General features: G+C 43.2%; 1 protein-coding gene across 10 annotated transcripts in view; it reads right to left on the minus strand.

Annotated features, from left to right (window-relative positions):
* Positions 1-1,621: 1,621 nt before the first annotated feature.
* The window catches only part of DCUN1D4 (defective in cullin neddylation 1 domain containing 4), an 83,746-nt gene continuing 64,820 nt past the window's right edge, over positions 1,622-20,547 (minus strand). For 6 of the 10 annotated variants that reach the window (XM_077757790.1, XM_077757789.1, XM_077757792.1 and 3 more), the window contains 4 exons: positions 19,695-19,803; positions 7,274-7,378; positions 5,059-5,161; positions 1,622-4,947 (listed from right to left, as the gene is read on the minus strand). In XM_077757790.1, the coding sequence (XP_077613916.1) occupies positions 4,892-4,947; positions 5,059-5,161; positions 7,274-7,378; positions 19,695-19,803 (373 nt within the window). In that variant the 3' untranslated portion in view covers positions 1,622-4,891. Of the gene's footprint in view, positions 4,948-5,058; positions 5,162-7,273; positions 7,379-9,442; positions 9,529-19,694; positions 19,804-20,547 lie in introns of those variants that run through there. The other 4 variants (XM_077757791.1, XM_077757793.1, XM_077757796.1 and 1 more) reach the window with 4 other exon arrangements.

Raw genomic sequence — 20,547 nt, forward strand, 5'->3', positions numbered from 1 at the left:
CAATGCCCTGGGTTTTTGTCTTGAGCAGGTATTAATGATTTATTCTCTCCCTAGTCTATCTTTTTTGTTACATTGCTGAAGAACTTTAATTCCTGTGAATTTTCTTAAGTGTTTATTTTTGAGAGAGAAGAGGGAGAGGAGGAGGGACAGAGATGGGGGGGGAGAGAGAGAGAGAGAGAGAGAAAGAGAGAGAGAGAGAGAGAGAGAGAATCCCAAACAGGCTCCATGCTACCAGTGCAGAGCCCAATGCGGGGCTAGATCTCACGAATCATGAGATCATGACCTGAGCCGAAATCAAGTCGGACACTTAACTGACTGAGCCTCCCGGGCATCCCTCAAGTCCTGTGATTTTTTAGGTAGACTAGTATTGCTCAGAGAAACACATCTCCTATTCCTATTTTGTAGCACTGGATAAAGCATCTTGGGGTTTTCTGCTGTTTGCTGTGGCTCAGGTTGGGTCCCCTGTCCGAACACCGGCCACCTCCCACTCCTTGCTATCCATATGGAATAAGACTTTTCCCTTCATTCCACCCACCATCTTTGTAGGTGTCTGCAAGAGTATTTTCTTGAACTGATCCTCAGCTTTTGGTCCAAATTATAGTCGAAAGACCACCTACAGCACCAGTTTAAACAGAGTGCATCTAGATTCTGTTTTAGGAATCTTGTCTTCGACCTCCAGTCTTGCTTTCACGCTTCTGGGAGTCTTAAAGCCTGGATCAGTCCCTGAGGGTTCCCTAATCTTTACGTGAAGCTTCTCAGGTCCTGGCAATTCTTTGTCAGGTGCGAACGCTGTGACTTGCTTCCTTCTGCATACGTTTTCTGGGCACCAGTCTGCGCCAGAAGTCCTGCGGTCGGGAGCTCATATTCTAGCACGAGACACTCTTCAGAGAGCGGTCACCAGGGCTGACATACCCCACAGACTAACTGGGTTGTGGCGCTGGAGGTAGTAAACATGGTCATTCCTGCCTGGCTCTGGCACATAGTAAACACTCCGTTATTTAGAAATACACAACGTACGGTTGTGGATCTTCTTAAATCACGGGTTGGCTGAGGAGTGTTTGTGCTGTACCTGGAACCGTTCTAGATTAGAAGAGACTCAAGAGGAATGACAGCCAGATGCAATGCTTTCCCCCAGATTACGAAAATAAAACTGCTGTCCAGGCCGATATTGGTACAAATAGATTTTAATCCATGCTATTAGGTAATAATCTTGTATCAGTGTTAAATTTCTTGAGTGTGATCATGGTACTGTGGTTATAAAAGTGTCCTTGTTTCAAAACATGAGGTTTGAAGCCTCATAATGTAATTTACTCTCAGTTCAGAAAAAAGTGTTTCTAGCCACAGAGAGAAGTGCACGTGCGTGCGCGCACACACACACACTCTCACACTCAGGGGGGTACAGAAAAGGTGGCAAAACATTAACAAGCAGAAAATGTAGGTGACGGGTATACGGGTGGGTGTTCACGGTATTCTTGCATTTTTTTCTGTAGCTTTGAAATTCTTCAATATAAAATTGGGGTGTGGGGCGGGGGAGGAAACAAAAGATAAAAATACTCTGGAACCACCTTCAGGGCCGTTTGAAGCAAAAGCCCAAGAAGTGAAGAAAGAATCCACACATCGGTTCTGAAACCAAACACAAATACTTTTTATTTATGGGATATCATTTTACATCAATTCCATTAAAACCTAAAACCGGTCTGCTGTACTCAAGTCAGGTGGCATAACAGTATTTTAGTTAAGCTGGAGTCACAGGACTTGCACGCGTTCATGGATGTGATGCAAATACTGACGACACGAAGCGTTCACAGTTACAGGTTGGCTGCTGTCCGTTCAACAGTAAAACCCCCGAGGGAAAGGATTTTATGATAAAAAGCAACCCATGTTTTGGTCTCATTTACAGACACCCAACATTTAGTTGGTCAATGAATTCTATACATTTATTATACAACCTATGAAAGAATAAAAGATAAGGCTTACAGAGGTATTTTAGCAGTTGTGAGAATAAAAACCAAGGGCACAAACTAATTTGGAAAGCTCTCCGTATAAACTTCGAAAGCACTGTTAAAATGGAGACTGCGAGGCAACAGATGTCTGTCGTTAAAGGAGAAATCTAGAGGTCCGTCTAGTCAGCTTTTGTAAAAACTTAATTCAGAGTTCATGCTTCAAAAGAGCTGCATGTCGCCTTACAGCGGGTGTTCCTGGCAAACCGAGTCATGAAATTTCTGACCCACCAGTGAACACCGAGGACACCGTTGTACTCCGTGACAACGGGGTATTGCGATGTGTAGTTCAAAACACAGTGGAAGGAGAGAAAGGGTGTAGACAGGTAAGAAAGAAAAACCAGAAGAAGGCACCCTCATTTAACATGAGCCACGAAACAAGTGTCTGACGACTGCTCGGTTTTATGGGACTTAGGAACACATTTAAGAGGAAAGTTATCTTATTACTCATTTGGCCCCTTCCTCGCTCCCTAGAAATAACTGCTGACTGCATAAAATCGTGAGCTAAGGGCAAGCACTCCACAGTCACAGAGGCTTATTTTTCAAGGGAATTTAAAAATTATTTGGAGCTTTCTAAATATGCAAGATTATCACCACGTTGGAATACCGACTTGCACTTTATGCATCACCAACAGTTTTTACTCGGGTTTCCTGCCCATCATCAAGATGTTCACCGTGGATGAAATGTAACGTCTCCCCGTAACAGTCCTTTTGTGTTAGGACGAGCTGTGCTTAGCGTTTAAAACATTCTCCAGTTTCTAACAACAACTTTTACAATAATTTCATGTGTGATTCACGTTTGTTTAAACAAAACTGCAAGTGATCAAATTGAGAACCGTGGCCGTTAACGTGTGATTTTTTTTTTTTTTTTTTAACTTTAAGGGATACTTTTGGAAAGGAATCGAGTTCATCAACAACTCAAACGTGGCTATGGGCAATTGCCCCTGGAGTTAACGGGCACCCGCTGGCACGGAACCCCCTGCAACACATGGGTCCCAAGAGCTGTGCTTGCCGTCCGCATCTTCTATTCATTTCAGGTATTAATTTGTGCAAACTGGTATGAATTTGTAAGGTAGAAGTGAGCCTACAATTCCTAAGCAAGGAATGATTAAGTATGCTTCATCACTACAGAGATTTTCACGCTTCTGGTTTATTTCACAGCAAACCAAACATTTCTATTTGGTAGAAAAAGAAAGTAATTTCACTCTACCGTATCATGATTTTGTATATGCACACACACCGTATATACATACAAAATTTCTGTCTTTGGTGGTTCAGTTAGGGAAAAAAATAATATGAAAATCTGAACACTGTTTGCAAAGAAACTGTGAATAGTGGTCAAGAGTAGCATTGTCTGTGTGCTTTACTCACTGAATGCCATTTAAAAGGTTCACATTGAATCCAAAAGATATTTTTGGCCCGATTTTGAAATAACCCAAACCCCTTCCGATCATTATTCAATCGTGGACCCTGCTCACATCTATAGGATTCATTTGTTCAAATGCACCATTAGCTTTTTACTTGGTTTGTATCGTTAGACTTTTACATTTTCACAAAACGTTAGGGACTAAATTAGTCATTCAATAGCACCAGGTAGTTGAGGGGAAACATGTTAGCTATACATTTCCTCAGAAAGGGTAAGGCAAGGAGGGGAAAAAAAAAAAAAAAAAGACACAGAATACAAACCCCAAAATACCATTCTGTTTACTCTCGTTTCCTCATCCACATAAATAATGGCTATCACCTTTCTGTACACATTACCCAGGTAATGAATGACGAGTGGCCCCTCCAGGAAAGGTCCTGCTGTGTAATAAAGTTAGCTCGCTGCTGGTGGTCTCCTGTCCACTGCCTGCAATGGACATTCTGCCAGGAAAAGCCTAGCATGAAAGAAACAAAACAAAACAAAACCTCTCACTTACAGTAGAGTTCTTTTTCCAAAAAACTAGAAAATTAGACACCATGAAAGCTTCACTGAAAATCCAAACCACAACTAAAAGTGCTCTGCGGTGACAAACTGCCAGCAAACCATTAGGTTTCCACGGAGGAGGCAAAGTCAGCGTTACGTCGAACGGCACGGGAAGGCTCTGCACACCCGACACCGACTAGGAGAGTGCAAAAGGAAACACAAGAGCCGCTAAAGGAGGGTTGTGAGAGTTTCGAGCTCATTTTTAAAAGGTGCAGTTTTAATCTGCTCACGTGTACCTATATTCAGACGACTCCTGCTTTACCATCAGAGAATAAAACCCTACACCTTGTGCAGTGGAAACGCCTGTGGCCCGGTGCGAGTCTGTGTGCTCACATGAGTAGAACTCCCATCGTTTCAAAAGCGCTCACGTTTAAGTAAACTGAATTCTGTTTGGCATATGCCTCTGCAAAGTTAGGATTCCCACCTCCCTCCAAAAGTTGGCCTCTTAAACAAGAAGGTTAATTCTGGCAACATTTGCTCATGGTAACGGGCTGTTCTCTCTCGTCTTCGGAAATGCTACGTTTGAGACCAAATAAAGTATAATTGGCTCGTTTGAAAAAAGGGACTAGAAATATGTCACAAAAATTATTTTTACAATACAGTTCTGCAGAAATAATCTCTAGGTGAAGCTTTTTCTTTTTATACACATATACAAAATTTAAACAGCAATATACACATCATCACAGTGAGGACGTTGGCAAATTCACCAATCTGTAGTGTAAATACGAACCGCAAAGCAGCCTTCCAAGAGAACAATGCTACACGCAAGCAGGGCTGACCCGTTCAATAGCAGACACCACAACGTCCCTACAGAAGGGAGACAGTGCAAGAGAAGCAGCATGCGCTTGGGTACAAACAGCAATTTATGGCTAATGGTTGACATATCTGTGGTAACAGTGACTCTCTCGCTGCTGTGCATAAAGTCCTAGGACATCTGTTTGTCTTTATACCACTCCACAAACTCGTCCAACAAAACTGGCCCTGAAGAGAGAGAGAGAGAGAGAACAAGACGGCTATGAGGCTCTTTCTGGCGAGGGGTGCGCGCGAATGCACGGCGAGGGGGGTGCGCAGGCGCCCAGCGCCGGTACTTACATGCTCCATCTTCGTCGTAGTTGCTGAGGTCAAGGTTAATTGTCCTGCTAAACTCTAGCACATTGCACCACTGGTCTTTGTTAATAACTTTATATTTTGATTGCTGATGGAGGGAAAAGTAATATGAATTACTGACACTCAGAATTAACAAATGGCACAGTTTCAACTGCTGTATGAATCAACTTAATCAAGTTTGCGAAGGTTAACTCTTCCCATTTGAGGTATGTTAAGCACCAGTCTGGGAGAAAGAGCAAAACTGAAGATGACAATTGGCATTAGAAAAATATTATGAGGGCTCAACACAAAATGACAAGCACATCAAGGAAACAGGATTTTTACCCCTAGAAGTGAAATTTCTAACCTGCAAAAGTCCTTTTATAAAAAAGAGATAATTAACCTACTTCATAGAGATACTGCAAGAATTAAAAGATAATTTATGTAAAGTACTTGGCATTCAGTGCTTGGCAGAAAGCAGGGCCAAAGAATGAGCCGCTCCCATTAAGAACCCTGCCCCAATTGGCACGGCTCCCCGGCCGCGGTCAGCACAAAGTACGCACAGCAGCGACTCACTCTCGGAGAAGGTGCGAAGCGCTATCAGCGGTCTCACAACTAGGCGCTCCATCCAGCCACTGGAGAAAGTTAATTGTTCTAACAATTCAAACCTTGAATCTAATCACAGAAGAAATAAATCAGAATCCCCAAAAAGTGGGTTTTCTGTTGCTCTTACGCAAGAAATATGCCACAGGTATATTTTAAAGTACATGGTTCCTGTAGGGAGACTGGAAACTAAAACCCAGATTCAACAGTTGTGGAACCCTAACCACTAACTATCAGGAACACGGGAAAACAATACAGGTACATTAAAGCAAAGAGCTGAGCCAATGGTTTTGAGGATACAAATGTTGAGAGAAGCTCAGATGAAAAGGTCGCTGTGTCCTTTGAAAAGGAAAAACGCAAACTAAGGTAAAAGAGAGAACAGAGCACAGCCTACAGGTTGAACTTTCTGAGCGATGCAAAGCAAACATCGGTCACGGAACAGTTGAAGATGCTTCTGGAATTGTGCAGGCAGATCTGCTTGCGGCAAGGTCTCTCAGCTAAAATGCTCCTCCCGCTTGGGCTACAAGTCTGCTCAACTCTGAGAATAAGGACCTATTTCTACTCGTTTTCCAAAGAGAGCTAGCATTTCGCCAGACGGACAGAGAAATTAGAACAGACCATTTGGAGACGTGGATCGCCACAGACACTTCTTATAGGAAAACTAGAGTTTTTAGACCTATCTTGGGAGTCCTGGTTAGTAACGTTAAAAGCAACTTTTAATAACAGTCCTCAAAGAATCGTTATCAGCTGGAAGTGTTTCGGGGCCAGTACATACGATGTAGTTGTACGGAACGTTATGGCAGGAGTAAAGCCGGTCAGGGTCCGGCCCAAGCTGTCCTCAAGATCTCAGCACCCTCGTCCTTTCAAGCAAAGGGCACTCTTTAAGGGGCTTGGGGCTGGAGGGCAAGAAGGGTGCCATCTACGACAACCCAAGTGGCTCAAACTGGCATCTCAGGCACTCCCAGGTACTACAGTATGACAAGGCATCAAAACCAGCCTGATAACCAGCAGCTCAGCACCTCTGCTCGTTAATACTTAGAGCAAACAAACAATGATGGAGTGAAGCGCTGGCATTTTCCTAACGCAGATGTAAAGAAAGGAAACTGAGGGAGATAGTGCCAGTGCGCCTTACACTCGGATTGGTCTGGGTCCCCAAGCTCCCGGAGAGAAAGCAGGTCTCTTACCTATCTAGACGAGACTAGATTACAATATAGTACAACTTTCTTTTAGTAAGAAGGCAGATGGCTGTTTTTTAACCTTTACTTACTAAAAAAGTGGAAATTCATCTAGAGACACAAAAGAAGGCGAATCTTTCTCATACAGAGCAGAAAATCCTAACGGAAGGAAAGCTTTCCGAGTGGGGCGGGAGAAAGCGCAGGACAGAGAGCTCTAGCGGCCTCAGATGCACCTGCGCTGGGCAGTGATGCGACACACAACCCCACACACAGACACACCCCGAGAACACGGGTAACTGCTCGTGGACGGCAATTACACGTCACTGTAATTCCTAAAGGCAGAAAAGTACAACAAACAGAAAATTACGTAAAATGGTTAAATAAAGTATACTTGGTAATTCTAAGCAAGCAAACATACATTCCATAAAATAACAATTTGGTACCTCTAAGAATTGGTGAAAAACTGGAAAAAGGGGCCAGATTTTTCCTAATAACAGTCCCAACATGCACTTGGCAGTGTTTATGTCTAGGCTGCGCTGGTCCTTTTCCTGTTTAACAAACAAAAACAAGGATGAGCCAGATGCCCCCAAATAATAAATTCCAATAATCCAAATTTCTATTTCACTTCAACACGAAATTAGTAAACAGCTCATTTACCATACACCATAAAAACCCTGAACCAAGAGACTAAGGTGGGGGGAGGGGAGGCAGTCAAAGGCAATGGAGGGCTTCGTCGGTTCGGTGCTGTATAAATTTACCACGGGAAGTTCATGTCAACTGACTGATTGCCCTAATGCAAAGGCAGCCAGTTATGCAGTAACAATACCTATGATTATTTCATGGGATAAATAAAAATCTACAACTCAGTCACTTGCTGTTTGACAGTATTGATAATCATCCAATTCATTATTATTGACCCCCAAAGCCCGTAATTAACTAAACGGAATTTAAAGGTTTCAGTTTCCATGCTTCAGAATCAGGTTTCCTTAACAGAAATCCTTTTTCCCAACAATTTTATTTCATCGGTAAATGTTTTTCTTGTACCTAAACATGCTGGAATTAAATTCAACTCCTAATAAATGCTGGGGCTCTGGGGATTCTAAGAGGCTGAATGTGCCCCCCGCTCTGGGGAAGAGCAGTCTAACCTATTACAGTCCTCCTTACCTTGGATTTATTACATGTGAAATCTCTTAGCAGAATACCCCTAACTAGTAGCCCAGTGAAAAACAACATTTTGTAAGGAAACCAGAAGAGAAATGTTACATAAATCTGAATATGGGCAGATGAAGCTCAAATTCACTTATATGTGCAATGAGGACCCTCCTCTCTCACTGTCACCTTCTGTACAAGTTTCCATTCGGGAGCTACAAGCGGGCACTTTCTAGGAAAAGGGACAAAGGACTGGGGACCACAAGCGGTAACCTCACACATCCAGAGCTAGCCTCCCTGGGGTGTGTAAACTACTGTGGCAGTTTGCAAAAGTGCTTTTCTACAAAGGGAGAAAGTGCCTGGCTGTGTCACTCGGGGTGCGATCTAAACGCTCGCCAGAGTTAAGGGATGATGCCGTGGCCGCGTATGCAGGCGGCCACACGTACCTTCCGAGAAAATAAACTGTCACCCCAAGGATGCTAATGCGGACGTGCTCTTTAGCACACGGAGAATTTCTGGCCATGACACTGGATTCAGAAGTGAAGGACTAAAACAATACAGCAAATGTGAGGGCCTCGCTCAACAGCAGCAAACAAGGTAGATGCAGATACAGGAAGATGTGCAACAGGTCTGTCTATTGGTCCCAGTCAGAAAGCGTTAATGACCGTTCTCGGACAGACCAGGTCAGATGGCTCCAAGTCCCCCTTCTCTGTCACAGGCCACACAATGAGTCTGATGATGGCGGGGACCCAGTTCCACAGTCCAATGCCAACAGGAGGGACCTCCTTTTCGTGGCATTCTCTGCCAGTCTCCTGGCCGTGCCTACGGTCTTGCTCGGGGCTGTGGCACTCACTCCCATGGAAGGGAGGACCATAGAAAAAGTGCTCCCAGGAGTGCCCACCTTCTGCCCACCACCTCATTGGTTTGTTGCCTTTCAGGGGTTCGTACTTCTGTGATGCACTATGCAAGCAAATGGAAAACTTCCTCTTAACCTGTAACATGGGTGTGGCAGACAGCAACAGCACACCACACTATAAAGCAATCCACAAAAATAAATAAATAAATAAATAAAGAATAAAAAGAAAAAAAGAACGAGTAAACTGTTGAGAACACACGCGGCACCACAGGACCGGGCCCGAAGTGCATTTGTTGAACCACAGCTCATGGAGCACAGGGCTGACGCCACTGGCACTCTGGAAAAGCTTTTCCTCCGGGAGTTGGTAATCATTCGCTACACTAGAATCGCTAGTCTTGCCTTGATACATTTGTGCCTTCTTCCAACATCAATGCCTCCATCCCCATCACGATGGACATACACTAAGGTGACAAAAAAAAAAGATACGAAGGACCTGGACAGACTCTTTGCAACAATATAATCATCTGACAAACTGATGGTCATGAAGGATTTCAATGCATGTGTTTGGCAGGGACGCCAAAACATGGAGGAAAGGCATCAGACTCACAGGACCGGAAGCTGAACAGCACTCACTTACTCCTGCTCTGCAAGGGTGCCAGCCAGCAGCTCGCAATCACTAACACCATCTTCTGCCTATCAAATAAGAGAAAGATATTATGGATGCACTCACGGTCGGAACACGGGCATCTTGCTGATAACCAATATTGCCAGTTGAGGGGTAAGGGGGTTGACTAAGTGCAAATGACCATAACTGGAAAGGCTCAAAATTCCTGGGAACCACACCGTTGAGAGATCTCACAGCAAACATCTCCTACACAGCAAAATGGAGACACACCCGGGGGTTCTCTGACAATGATCCTAATGGCAGTCAGTCCCTGTGAAAGGATTCCCAATTCAAAGTGAAATGAATCCGCTGGGATGCTGTGAGGCAGCCGACAACATCATGGGCAGTGAAAAAATTTAAAAATTAAAAAAAAAAAATCACCTTAACAGATTCAAGGAGTACAGCAAAGATACACAGAAGCCCCTCCAAAGAACTTAAATAGTACACTGTCAACACCAACCCTAAGACTCTCTGCTCAGGGGGCACCAAGGAGCAAGGGACAGATTTTGGCATCTCAAGGTCAGACTCTAAGCAGAAAGTACCTTGAGACAGACTGCCAAGAGTCGATCAGTATCTCTGAAGGCCTATCAAGGTTAAAGGAGAAGAAATGAAACTTGCCTTCCTGCCTATTCCTGACCCAAAATGTGTAGGTATATATTTCATGTGCTTTCATTAAACAAAAGATAACAAAGAACGATTATATTTTTCAAATATTAATAGGAACTGAACAGGTTCTACATACCAGAGATATACTAACTCCCTACAATACACAACTAGATTCTGCCTTGCAGTCTCCTTAAACGCAGATTTTTAAAAAGCAGTTACGGATGAATCAGGCCTCTTAGCGGTGCAGCCGTAAAACCAAAGGAATGTACTCTGAAGATGTGAGGAAGTTATGTTTTGTATACGGAAGAAATGCATTCCTCCACTGAAGTCTAACAATAGCTAACGTAGAAAGTAATTTGGCTAAGGTCTGATTAAAGTTCTAACATCTACATTGAAAAAAAGCACTTTTTATTGAAAAAAAGACTGTTCCAGAATAGGTCTTCTTGTAAAATGTGAAAATTAAGCATTTTTTCCTTAAATGGCTCAAATGGCGTAAGAAACAATAACAGAAAGAAAGCAAGGAACTACAAATATGTAAATATAAATATGGTGTTGTAAAAACGAATCTTCTAACATCTTCCACAGCTGTATCCAGATACGTTGTATAATAGGCCCCAGACTGTTGTAGATGATCTATTTCCAGTGTTCACAAAGTGTTCACAGCTTAAGCCTTATATGTGAAAAGGGGAATCTTGATTTATTACGATGAAGAAAAACACCCTAAAAAAAATTCCCTACAATTTTCGAGAGAGCCTAACGAGGTGAAGTCAAGAAAGAATGCATATGAGCACAGTTCACAAACACAGATGGCAAAAACCAAGTTGGAAATCGCGATGTGAAATCCAAAGGCCTAAACTGCACACAGAAGACACGGGTCCTGCAATTCTCACTGTGGCCACAAGGACTATAAAGAATAAAGAGAAAACGCAGTCCTCCTCAACACAGCTACCTAAGTAAACAAACTTAAGGTACAAATAACGCTAAAGGACTCAAATCTTACTGTAATTCAGTTGAAAATAGAGCGAATCAGTTTTGTGAGTGGGAGCGGTTTTTTTTTTTTTTTAATGCAAATTAAAAACAAGCTCCAAGTCCAAAAAACACCAAGAGCGCTCTCTCATTGGGAAAAATGAACTAAATAATTATGCTCTTAGAACTTACCCAACAATTCACTCACAGATAACAATGTCTGCAAGGCAATTACTTAATTAAGCTAAACTACTCACACTTCCTTTAGAACAAAAGAAAAAAAATCTGCCAACAGGCATGGCCTTTCCTTGTCATTTTATTCGGCACAGCTTGTATTACTGTAAGCACCACACTTGGAAAACAAGTCATTATCTGAAACTTGAGGTTCGCAGACAAGCTAAATAATGCCAGGGAAGAATAGTGCAGCCAACTATTTGCAACTCTACGGGTAACTTTTACGGAGAACTTAATCTGTGCCAGGAATTGTTCTAAGTCCCTTAAACTCACTTAAATACAACAAGTGTGTCGGGACAGGCATTATTACGATCGCCACTTTATAAATAAGGAAACTGAGGCACGGGGCACCTAAATGACATGAACCTGGGAGTGTGAGCCCAAGTCTGAGCTCCTCATGGAGTACCGCATCGCTTCCCTGAGAAGAACAAGGAGAGAGGCAGAAACATTCAGAGGCACAGAGTCCAGTTAGCTGTACAAATAACTGCTGGGCAAACCTCGGTGCCCACATTGCCCACAGCGTAATCTTAAAGATAAAATTGGCAAGATTTTCAGGGTAACCAACCTGGGATTAGATGACAACATACTCTTCCTACTTTTGTCCTCGCCCAGGACAAAATCTTTTGTTTTCTTCCTAATTCACAATGAAAACATGAGAGAGAAGTGGCAGTGGCGNGACAGACACACTGGTTAAGGAGAAAGTTATTAGGGGAAGTAACTCAAACCACCGCAAAAGACGTAAGTTAGAGACAGGCAGGATTCTCTGATAAGGGGTGGCTGAACAAGGCCTAGGAAAACTTTCCCTAGTAAATTCTAGGAGTAACGCCCTGTCATTTCTAGTGGGCAAGGAAATATGACTCAGCTGCTATTTTACGGAGAGGAAGACAACCCAGGAGCTTTGATCTATGGGGACTCCTTAAAGCTTCCCTCAGGAGTGGTCACAGAAGCCCGGGGCCTGAGGCTGCCGGGACTACCCTGTCGCCCACTAAGCACGGCAAGAGCACCTCTCAGTAAGAGGGGCTCCCACATGGCTCTTTTGCCTCCACAGAACCCTCTGTTACAACTTCTTAAAGCTTCAGTTTGAGGAGTGCATGGGCAAGGACTCCCCCCAGAAAAATCACCCACTGCTCCCTGCACCCCTGTGCCTCATGGGGAAGGCCTCCCTGCTCTCCACCTGGGGGCTCCTGCTGCCTCCACTCTCCTCCCCATCCCATGTGGATCCACCTCTGTTGGTCTAGGTGGCTTCTCGATCCCCTCTGCTCCCCACACCCACAGCCTCCTCACTCAGTCTGTCCCTTCTCTCTCCTTTCTGCACCACGTCCAAACATCCGCCAGGGAAAGGCCGAGAACACCTGCTCTTCTCAGGGCTAAGATGCTGCTGCTCTCAGTGCCCCCTCAGCCCAACATCTGTCCTCCTCAAAACTCCGAGGTGTCCACTCGCTCCACAACTTCAGCACGCTACCTGCCTCTGCCACAGAGAATGGAGAAAAATCAAATTTAACAGGTATTTAATAACTATTCCAGATCAACAAAAGTTACTATAGTTTTTTAACCTCATTCCACTTGTCCAATTGTACTCTCACTAGGTCCTTTTTTAAAAAAGAATGGGGGGCACCTGGGTGGCTCAGTCGGTTGGTTAAACATCCGACTTTGGCTCGGGTCATGACCTCACAGTTTGTGAGTTGGAGCCTCATGTCGGGCTCTGTGCTTATAGTTCAGAGCCTGGAGCCTGCTTCAGATTCTCTGTCTCCCTCTCTCTCTGCCCCTTCCCCACTCCCACTCTGTCTCTCCCAAAAATAAAATAAGTAAACATTAAATAACAAAATAAAATAAAATTAAATTAAAAAGGAATCAAGGGATGCCTAGGTGGCTCAATTGGTTAAGGGTCCAAGTTGTTTTTGGAGCAGGTCATGATCTCACTGTTCGTGAGAGTAAGCCTTAAATGGGGCTCTGTGCTTAGAGCCTGGACCCTGCTTGGGATTCTCTCTCTTCCTCTCTAGACTCTGTCCCTCCCCTGCTCACACTGTCTCTGTCAAAATAGATAAACTTAAAAAAAAATAAAAAAGGAATCAAGAAAAAATAACTTTTATTTAAAGGAATCCATACAATGATAATTGTTTATATGATAATATTTGCATTGGGGAAAACACCCTTCCACATAAAAATACTCAGATGAAATCCCAATGGTATAGAAGAACTGGCCATTTCAGCCCCTGAATGTATGTCCCACCATCTTCCTCCAACAAGATGCCACAGGGTGGTGACAGTTCCAGCCAGGGAAGCCGCTGTGGCTCTGTTAGGATGCTGGCGTGTGCGCGGGGTCAGAGCTCAGTGCCCCCTGCTGCCCCCTCCTCTCTGGCTCCGTCTCCTTATCCGTGTAACTACAACACTGGACCAAGTGGCCCCTCATGGCTTCTTTCAGCTCTAAAGTTCCACAATTCCATGGCATCCATAAGACTAAATAAGTCCAAGTCAAAGTAAAATTAGAAGAAAAGTATTGCAACTTGACTGCCAAGCACTATTTTTAACTTGCTATGAGGTCTGAAAGTGAGGGGGGGGAACCAATCACATCCTCAGGACTATAATCTTGGTGGAGAGATGTCAAAGAGCGCACTTTATCATTTTCTGGTACTGTCCTATAATTTATTTCCTGGTAAAGTGTAAATGAAAATATTTAATATATGCCATTGTTATTTACAGTAGGGAGTATTTTATGTGCTAAAACTATCAGAAAGTTTCATTTCTATTAAAAGTTTGATTTTTTAAAGGACTGCTATGTTAATTATGTGTTATTATCTCCAGGAGTCATTTTTTAGTAGGAAAAAAGTAAACATTAGAGGGGGGAAAAAGAAGAGCTTGAGTTCTGCTTCCAACCAAGATGGAGTTAGAGAAATGAGATTTCTCCTTTCACTTCCAACACCCAGAAAATTGGACTGAATATATGAATTGACAGCTCTCACACACGGGACAATGGACCATGACCATAGAGAAAAAGAAGACAGGAGGGGAGCCCTGTGGTGATCCCAGCTCACTGGTGGGATCCCCCTCCAGGGCCAGAACACAGGAAAGGGACCCCAAACCAAGCCCAGTGGACTTGCTGAGTTGGAAAAGACAAGAGTTCAAGGACACAAAGGTGGCTATAATCTGTAGGACAAAATATCAACAAGGTGGGACCCACACAGAGAGAGATCTAGAGATTTACAAAGCGTCTCCCTAGTGGCTGGCCAATGACTTCTCTGTGTCTGTGTAAGAGGAAACTGCTGGCGTTGTGGGAAGGAATCACACTGCAAAGAAGCAAGCAGGGTCCCCACAGGGTTAGGAAGCCCCTGCATTCCTACCAGCTACAGTGAAAAGACCTAACACACATGGCCTTGGGTGGAATCCTCAAAAGAGTCTTACCAGTGGGGCTGAATCTTCCCTAGACTGACAACAATCACCAAGTAACTATAATTATACACCAGGAAAAGTTGTAGATCAAGCCTTATTTAAAGGAATACTAGAAAACCCAGAAACCAACAAGAGAAGTCACAATAGCCAGCAACGAATCAAAAAACAAAGAAATAAAAACTACCAGGAACATAAAGGACTTGTGAAATACAACACATACCCAAAATAAAAATGAAGCAATAGAAAGAAATCGAAAAATGACAGACATGATGATGGTACCAGAAGATAAAGCTGTTAAAACAACTGTTATAAACATGTTCTAGATGTTCAAGAGGTAGGAGATATTATCACATAATGAGGAGAGAAACATATAAAAAAGACTCAAAAGGAACTTGTAGAGATGAAAAAAATACACTACTTAAAATTAAAAATATACTAGCTAGGATTAACAGCAGAACTAGACACTGCAGAAGAAAAGGTTACTATTAGCAGATGTAGCAAGGAATACTACAAAGGAGACGAGAGAAGACCCAAAAACCTGAACACGGCATCACTGGCTTGTGGTAGGGACGCTACCAAGCATCTAACATAGGTGTAACTATAGTCCCAGAAAGAGGACAGAGGAGAAAAAAATATGGAAGAAATAACAGTGGACACAAAGTTCCCAATTTAATACAAACTACAAGTCCACAGACTCAAAAAACTAAATAAACCCTAACCAGAATAAATATAAGGAACATTATGCCAAGGCATATCATTCGCAACTTGCTGAAAAGCAGCGAAAAGAGAATAAAAGCAGTCAGAAAACAAGACACTAGGTTCAAAGGAAAATTGAACATCAGACTTATCATCAGAAATTATACAAGACACCAAGGGAGAGAGATCGTTAAAATACTGAAAGAATATTAGTCAATCTATAGTATTTTATCCAGAGAAGCACTTTCTAAATTGAAGGCAAATTAAAAGCTTAGAGAACTCATTACCAGAAAAGCTGTGCTATGAAAAATGTTAAAGGGAATTTCTTAGGGATAAGGAAAGGGATACCAGGAAGAAATCTGAATTGACCCAGAAGAAATAAAGAGCACAAAGGTGGTATATGAAAAGACATATTTGCTTATTGAAAGCAAAAGTGATAACACTATATGCTATGGTCTGAATTGTCTGTGACTCCCCCAGAATTCACATGTTGAAATCCTAACCCTCAGGGTGATGGGTACTAGAAGGTGTGGCCTTTGGGAAGTGGTCATGAGGCTGGAGATTAGTGTGCTTCTAAAAGGAGACCCCAGAAAGCTCCCTCTTCCTTTGTGCCATGTGAGGTTACAGCAAAAAGACAGCCGTTCCAGGATCTGGCTTCAGGCAATCACCAGATACCTAATCTTGCTGGCAACTTGATCCTGGATCTCCCAGCGTCCTTTCTACAGAAACAGATTTCCGCTACTTCGTCTCTGGTATCTTGTTATAATAGTCTGGATAGACTACGAAAACATATGGTGAGATTTATAGCTTATCTATAAGTAAAATGTATGACAACAGCAGCAGAAAGTATGAGAGGGCAAAATGGAAGTCTACTGTTGTAAAAGCTCTTGCGTTATACATAGAGTAGTAGAATATTATTTGTAGACTATGAAAACTTAAAGATGTGTACATAAAGCCTAGAACAACCACAAGAAAAATGAAACAGAGATGCAGCTATTAAGGCAACAGTGGAATAAAATGATTAAAATGGAAGCATTAGAAAAAAATCCAAGGAGGTCATGATAAAAAGGAAAAAGAAACAAAACAGATGAGACAAACAGGAAGAAAAATACTACAGGGGATGTAAATTTAACCAGACCAATGAATACATTACACGCACATGGTGTAAGCATCTCAGTTACGACAGGTACTGTCACGCTGTGTATGTGTAAGAAACTATATCCTACCTAGAAGAAACCCACTTTAATATAAAGACGCAAGACAAGGATGGAAAGAGCCATATTACGCAGACTTTCATCAAATAAAGCAGGAATGGCTATATTCGTATCACACAGAGTAAACTTCAGAACAAGGAAGATAATTTGTTTCCAGAGATAAAGAGACATTTCATGATGCTAACGGGTCAATTCTTTAAGAGCACAGAACACAATGAAGTATATCTAAACCTAGTATCTGTGCTTCGGAATCCATGATAGGCGGTACAGAGCTGGAGAGTTCCAGATTCTCCTTTCAGTCACAGACAGCACCCAGCAGGCAGACACCAGAAGGACATGGAGGCCCTGAACAACACTATCAACCAATGTGACCGAATTAACATTTATAAAATACTTCCCTGAACAGCAGAATGTTCATTCTTTTTATGTGTTTTACACATAAAACATTACTCACAAGAGATCATTCTGGACCACAGATGAAGTCCCCATACCTCTAAGTGAACTAAAATTACACAGGGCACCTTCTCTGACCACAACAGATTAAACTAGGTATCAGTAACAGGAGGATTATGTGGGAAGTCCTCAACACTTGGAAAATAACACCAACAACGCACTTGTAAATAACTACCGGGTCAAAGAAGAAATCACAAGGGAAAAATGGAAAATATTTTTATTTGAATTCAAATAAAGCTGTGGGATACAGCTAAATAAACCAAATCGAATCAAAGGATTCAATAAAAAATCCATCTTAGGTGTATCTGGGTGGCTCAGTTAAGCAGCTGACTTTGGCTCAGGTCATGATCTCACCATTTGTGGGTCTGAGCCCCACATAGGGCTCTGTGCTGACAGCTCAGAGCCTGGTGTCTGCTTCGCATTCAATTCTCTGTGTGTGTGTGTGTGTCTGCCCCTCCCCCACTCACGCTAGTTCTCTTTCAAAAATAAACATTAAAAAAATTTTTTTTAATCCATCTTAGAGTATATTTTAGCCAAACTGAATCTATTTGGCAATGATTAAATATGAGTGGCAGTTATTCATCTTACATAAAATGGCTGATTAATTCCTGGTAATGCTCACTAAAAGCAAAGAGCTCTCTGTTGGCTGGTACTGGGGATGCAAGGGAAGAGAAGCCAGGCCCCTTGCTCCGCCAGAGAAGACGAAGGCCTGCTGGACCCAGGCTCCATGGCTCCGCACAGAAGGCGCACGACCCCCAGGGCAGGAGGATCTGGGGGGCTGGGTCTGGGAGCCTGAGGTGGGAGAGAGCTGGCAGGGCCCCAACAGGGCTTAGGCAGAGGCCGGGAAGAGAGAAGGGCAGAAAGCAGAGAGGCCGAAAAGGCGGGCGGCAGGATCAACCAACTGCGGACTGGACTTCCCCACAATACAGGCGCCGTGGGAGGAAGGAAGCCAGGAGTGACCGACACACTGCACTTGGGCCCTGGGTCTACTGTAGCCGGACAGCGTGACCACGGTGCAATGTCTCCGCTTCTCCGAGGCCCACTCTCCTCCTCCGTGAAGCAGACCAAACCGCCCCTGCCTGTCGCTCAGGCTGCAGAGCCGCTGCAGGGGAAACGTGGGGAAGCATCGAGGCAACGGGGACTGAAGGATTCCGTGAGCCGGAAGGGGGCCTGGTGACCCTGGGGCCAAAGGTAGAGGAGTGGCACCCTGCTACTGGGTGATGCTGCGTGAGAAGTGACAGAACTGGAAATAAGGGGACCGTAGCAGTGCCGGCAAGGAGGACCAAGGGCCTCCATCGGCAAGGCTGTGGCGGAAGCGCCACGGAAGAGGCAAGCAAAGGAGTCCTCAGGGGACAGGCTGCGCTGACGGACCAGGGCCCAGAGGGCTGAGGGAGCCGGGGGTGAGGAGACAGCAGGTATGTGGGAAACTCTGACCCCCAAACAGAAAAGCTAGAAAACAGGGCTCCCTTTGATGAGAACAGAATGCTTCTAAACAACCTTCACCCACAGAGTAAGAAACAGCTGACTTTGGGAGGAAAACAATCTCCTGGGATGAAATATTTAATCCTACCAACTATGTTTCCTAAAAGCATCTTGCAAATAACTTCTGCATACAATTACACCAATGCCATTTAGTAGAACACTGTATGTGATTTTCACCATATCATTTTTAACATTTACAAACTGTCATGGGTTGGGATTTTATGTGCAGGTTATGAAAACGCAAACATTCACAAATGAGGACACCACAGAGAACTGTGCTATCACAGGCACACCAGAGTCCACCATCAGGTAAGCCTCTGGTGCGGAACCAGCAGAGCAAAGCATGTAAAAAGTCAAGAAGATCAACATGGTGGTAAGGGAAAAAAAAAAAAAGAGTTATCGGTCATTGAACTGCCTGCTTTAAAACACAATCAGTCAACAAACCCCCATCACCTGAATCCAGCAAACACACAAACCTAACTGAAGACACAACATCGTTCTGGAATAAGGCGAAACTAGCTGTATGGGCTATGGACTGCGCGTGAATGCACACGATGCCTGACAACACTGGCGCCTCAGCATCCACTGCCTATGGTGACGAGGCTGAAACACGGAGCCTTCATTTTGCTCCAGTAGCACTGCTGTCCACACTCAGACCGGCCTCGCTTTGTGACCACCAAGAGGCCCACTTTTCAAAATGACAGCTGGAAATCAGGTTTGAATAACGTTCACTGCAATTAGCTTAGGTTTGAAATTCAAATGATTTCCAAATACAATACAGGAAGTGAAACTGCATCAGATCCGTAGTTTGCTCCAATAACTCAATGGGTGAAGCTTTTCCAAGCCTACCTAAAAGACATTTAGAAAAGCGTCTATTACATGCCCGTTTATAAATTACTTCCAAGCCCATCGCAAGAACTATTCAAGGTCTGGTACCACAGCTCTTTGCTAACAAACTACATACATCTTTGCCCAGAATCAGTGTTAGTGTAGAAAGCATACACGTAGAAAGAAATCCTAACTAGCATCCTGGGAGTAACTTACTCAACTTCTTTGCTTGCAGCATGTAAAAACAAACCTCAAAAGGCAATTAAAAAAAAAAAAAAGGGGAGGGAGGGAGGAGAGGCAAACATCTGGATAGGCTCCAGAGAACTCACCCGTGCAAAGTCAAACGCATATCTGTAAATAAGTTTAAAGTTTGTAGAATCATTTAATAATGATCTTAAGTAATCCAAAGTATTTCTGAGTTTTTCTGTTGTATCACATCTAGAAAAACAGAATAAAGGCAAATTACAACCTGAGCTTTTTTCTTAACTGGGGCAATAATATGAAACAGAATACGAAAAGACAATAAAAACACATTCAGGACGATCTGTTTTTCCCTACATTTTTGATTTTTAAAAATTTCAAATGTACAGAAAAGTGGAAAGACTAGTGAACAAGCACCCATATATCCATCCCCTCCACTCATAACACACATTGTCACATTTGTGCTCTCACATACGTGCACTTTTTCTGTACCAGCTGAAAGTAACTTACTAACATAATGACACTTCACTCCAAAACACTTAAATACCATCATCACTCTTAATATTCTATCAATGGAGACTTTCTTAGAGAATATACAACCCATACATAAAGTTTCCCAATGTTCCCTCAATTTTCTCACAGATGCTTTTTCTTGATCTGGGATCCAATCAAGGCTCATGCAATGCTTTTAGTTGTCGTATCTCCTTAGTCTCTAGAAGGGTGTCTCACTTTTCTTTTCTTGACAATGCCATTTTTGAAAAGAGTTGTTCCGTAGAATCTCAATTTGTCAGGTAATTTTCCTATGGTTATACTTAAGCTGAATACTCATGACAATACTGCTCGTAAGGCCCTTCTCAGTGCTCCCCATGAGAGGACTCATCGTGTCAGTCTGTCCCATTAGGAGTCACAGTAAATGGATTCATTCAATTCAGATAACATCCCACACACTCTCTCCACACACAGATACTTTCCCTCCTCTGG

This window comes from Crocuta crocuta, unplaced genomic scaffold (genome assembly GCF_008692635.1).
Source record: "Crocuta crocuta isolate KB4526 unplaced genomic scaffold, BGI_CrCroc_1.0 scaffold282, whole genome shotgun sequence".
Classification (NCBI taxonomy): domain Eukaryota; kingdom Metazoa; phylum Chordata; class Mammalia; order Carnivora; family Hyaenidae; genus Crocuta; species Crocuta crocuta.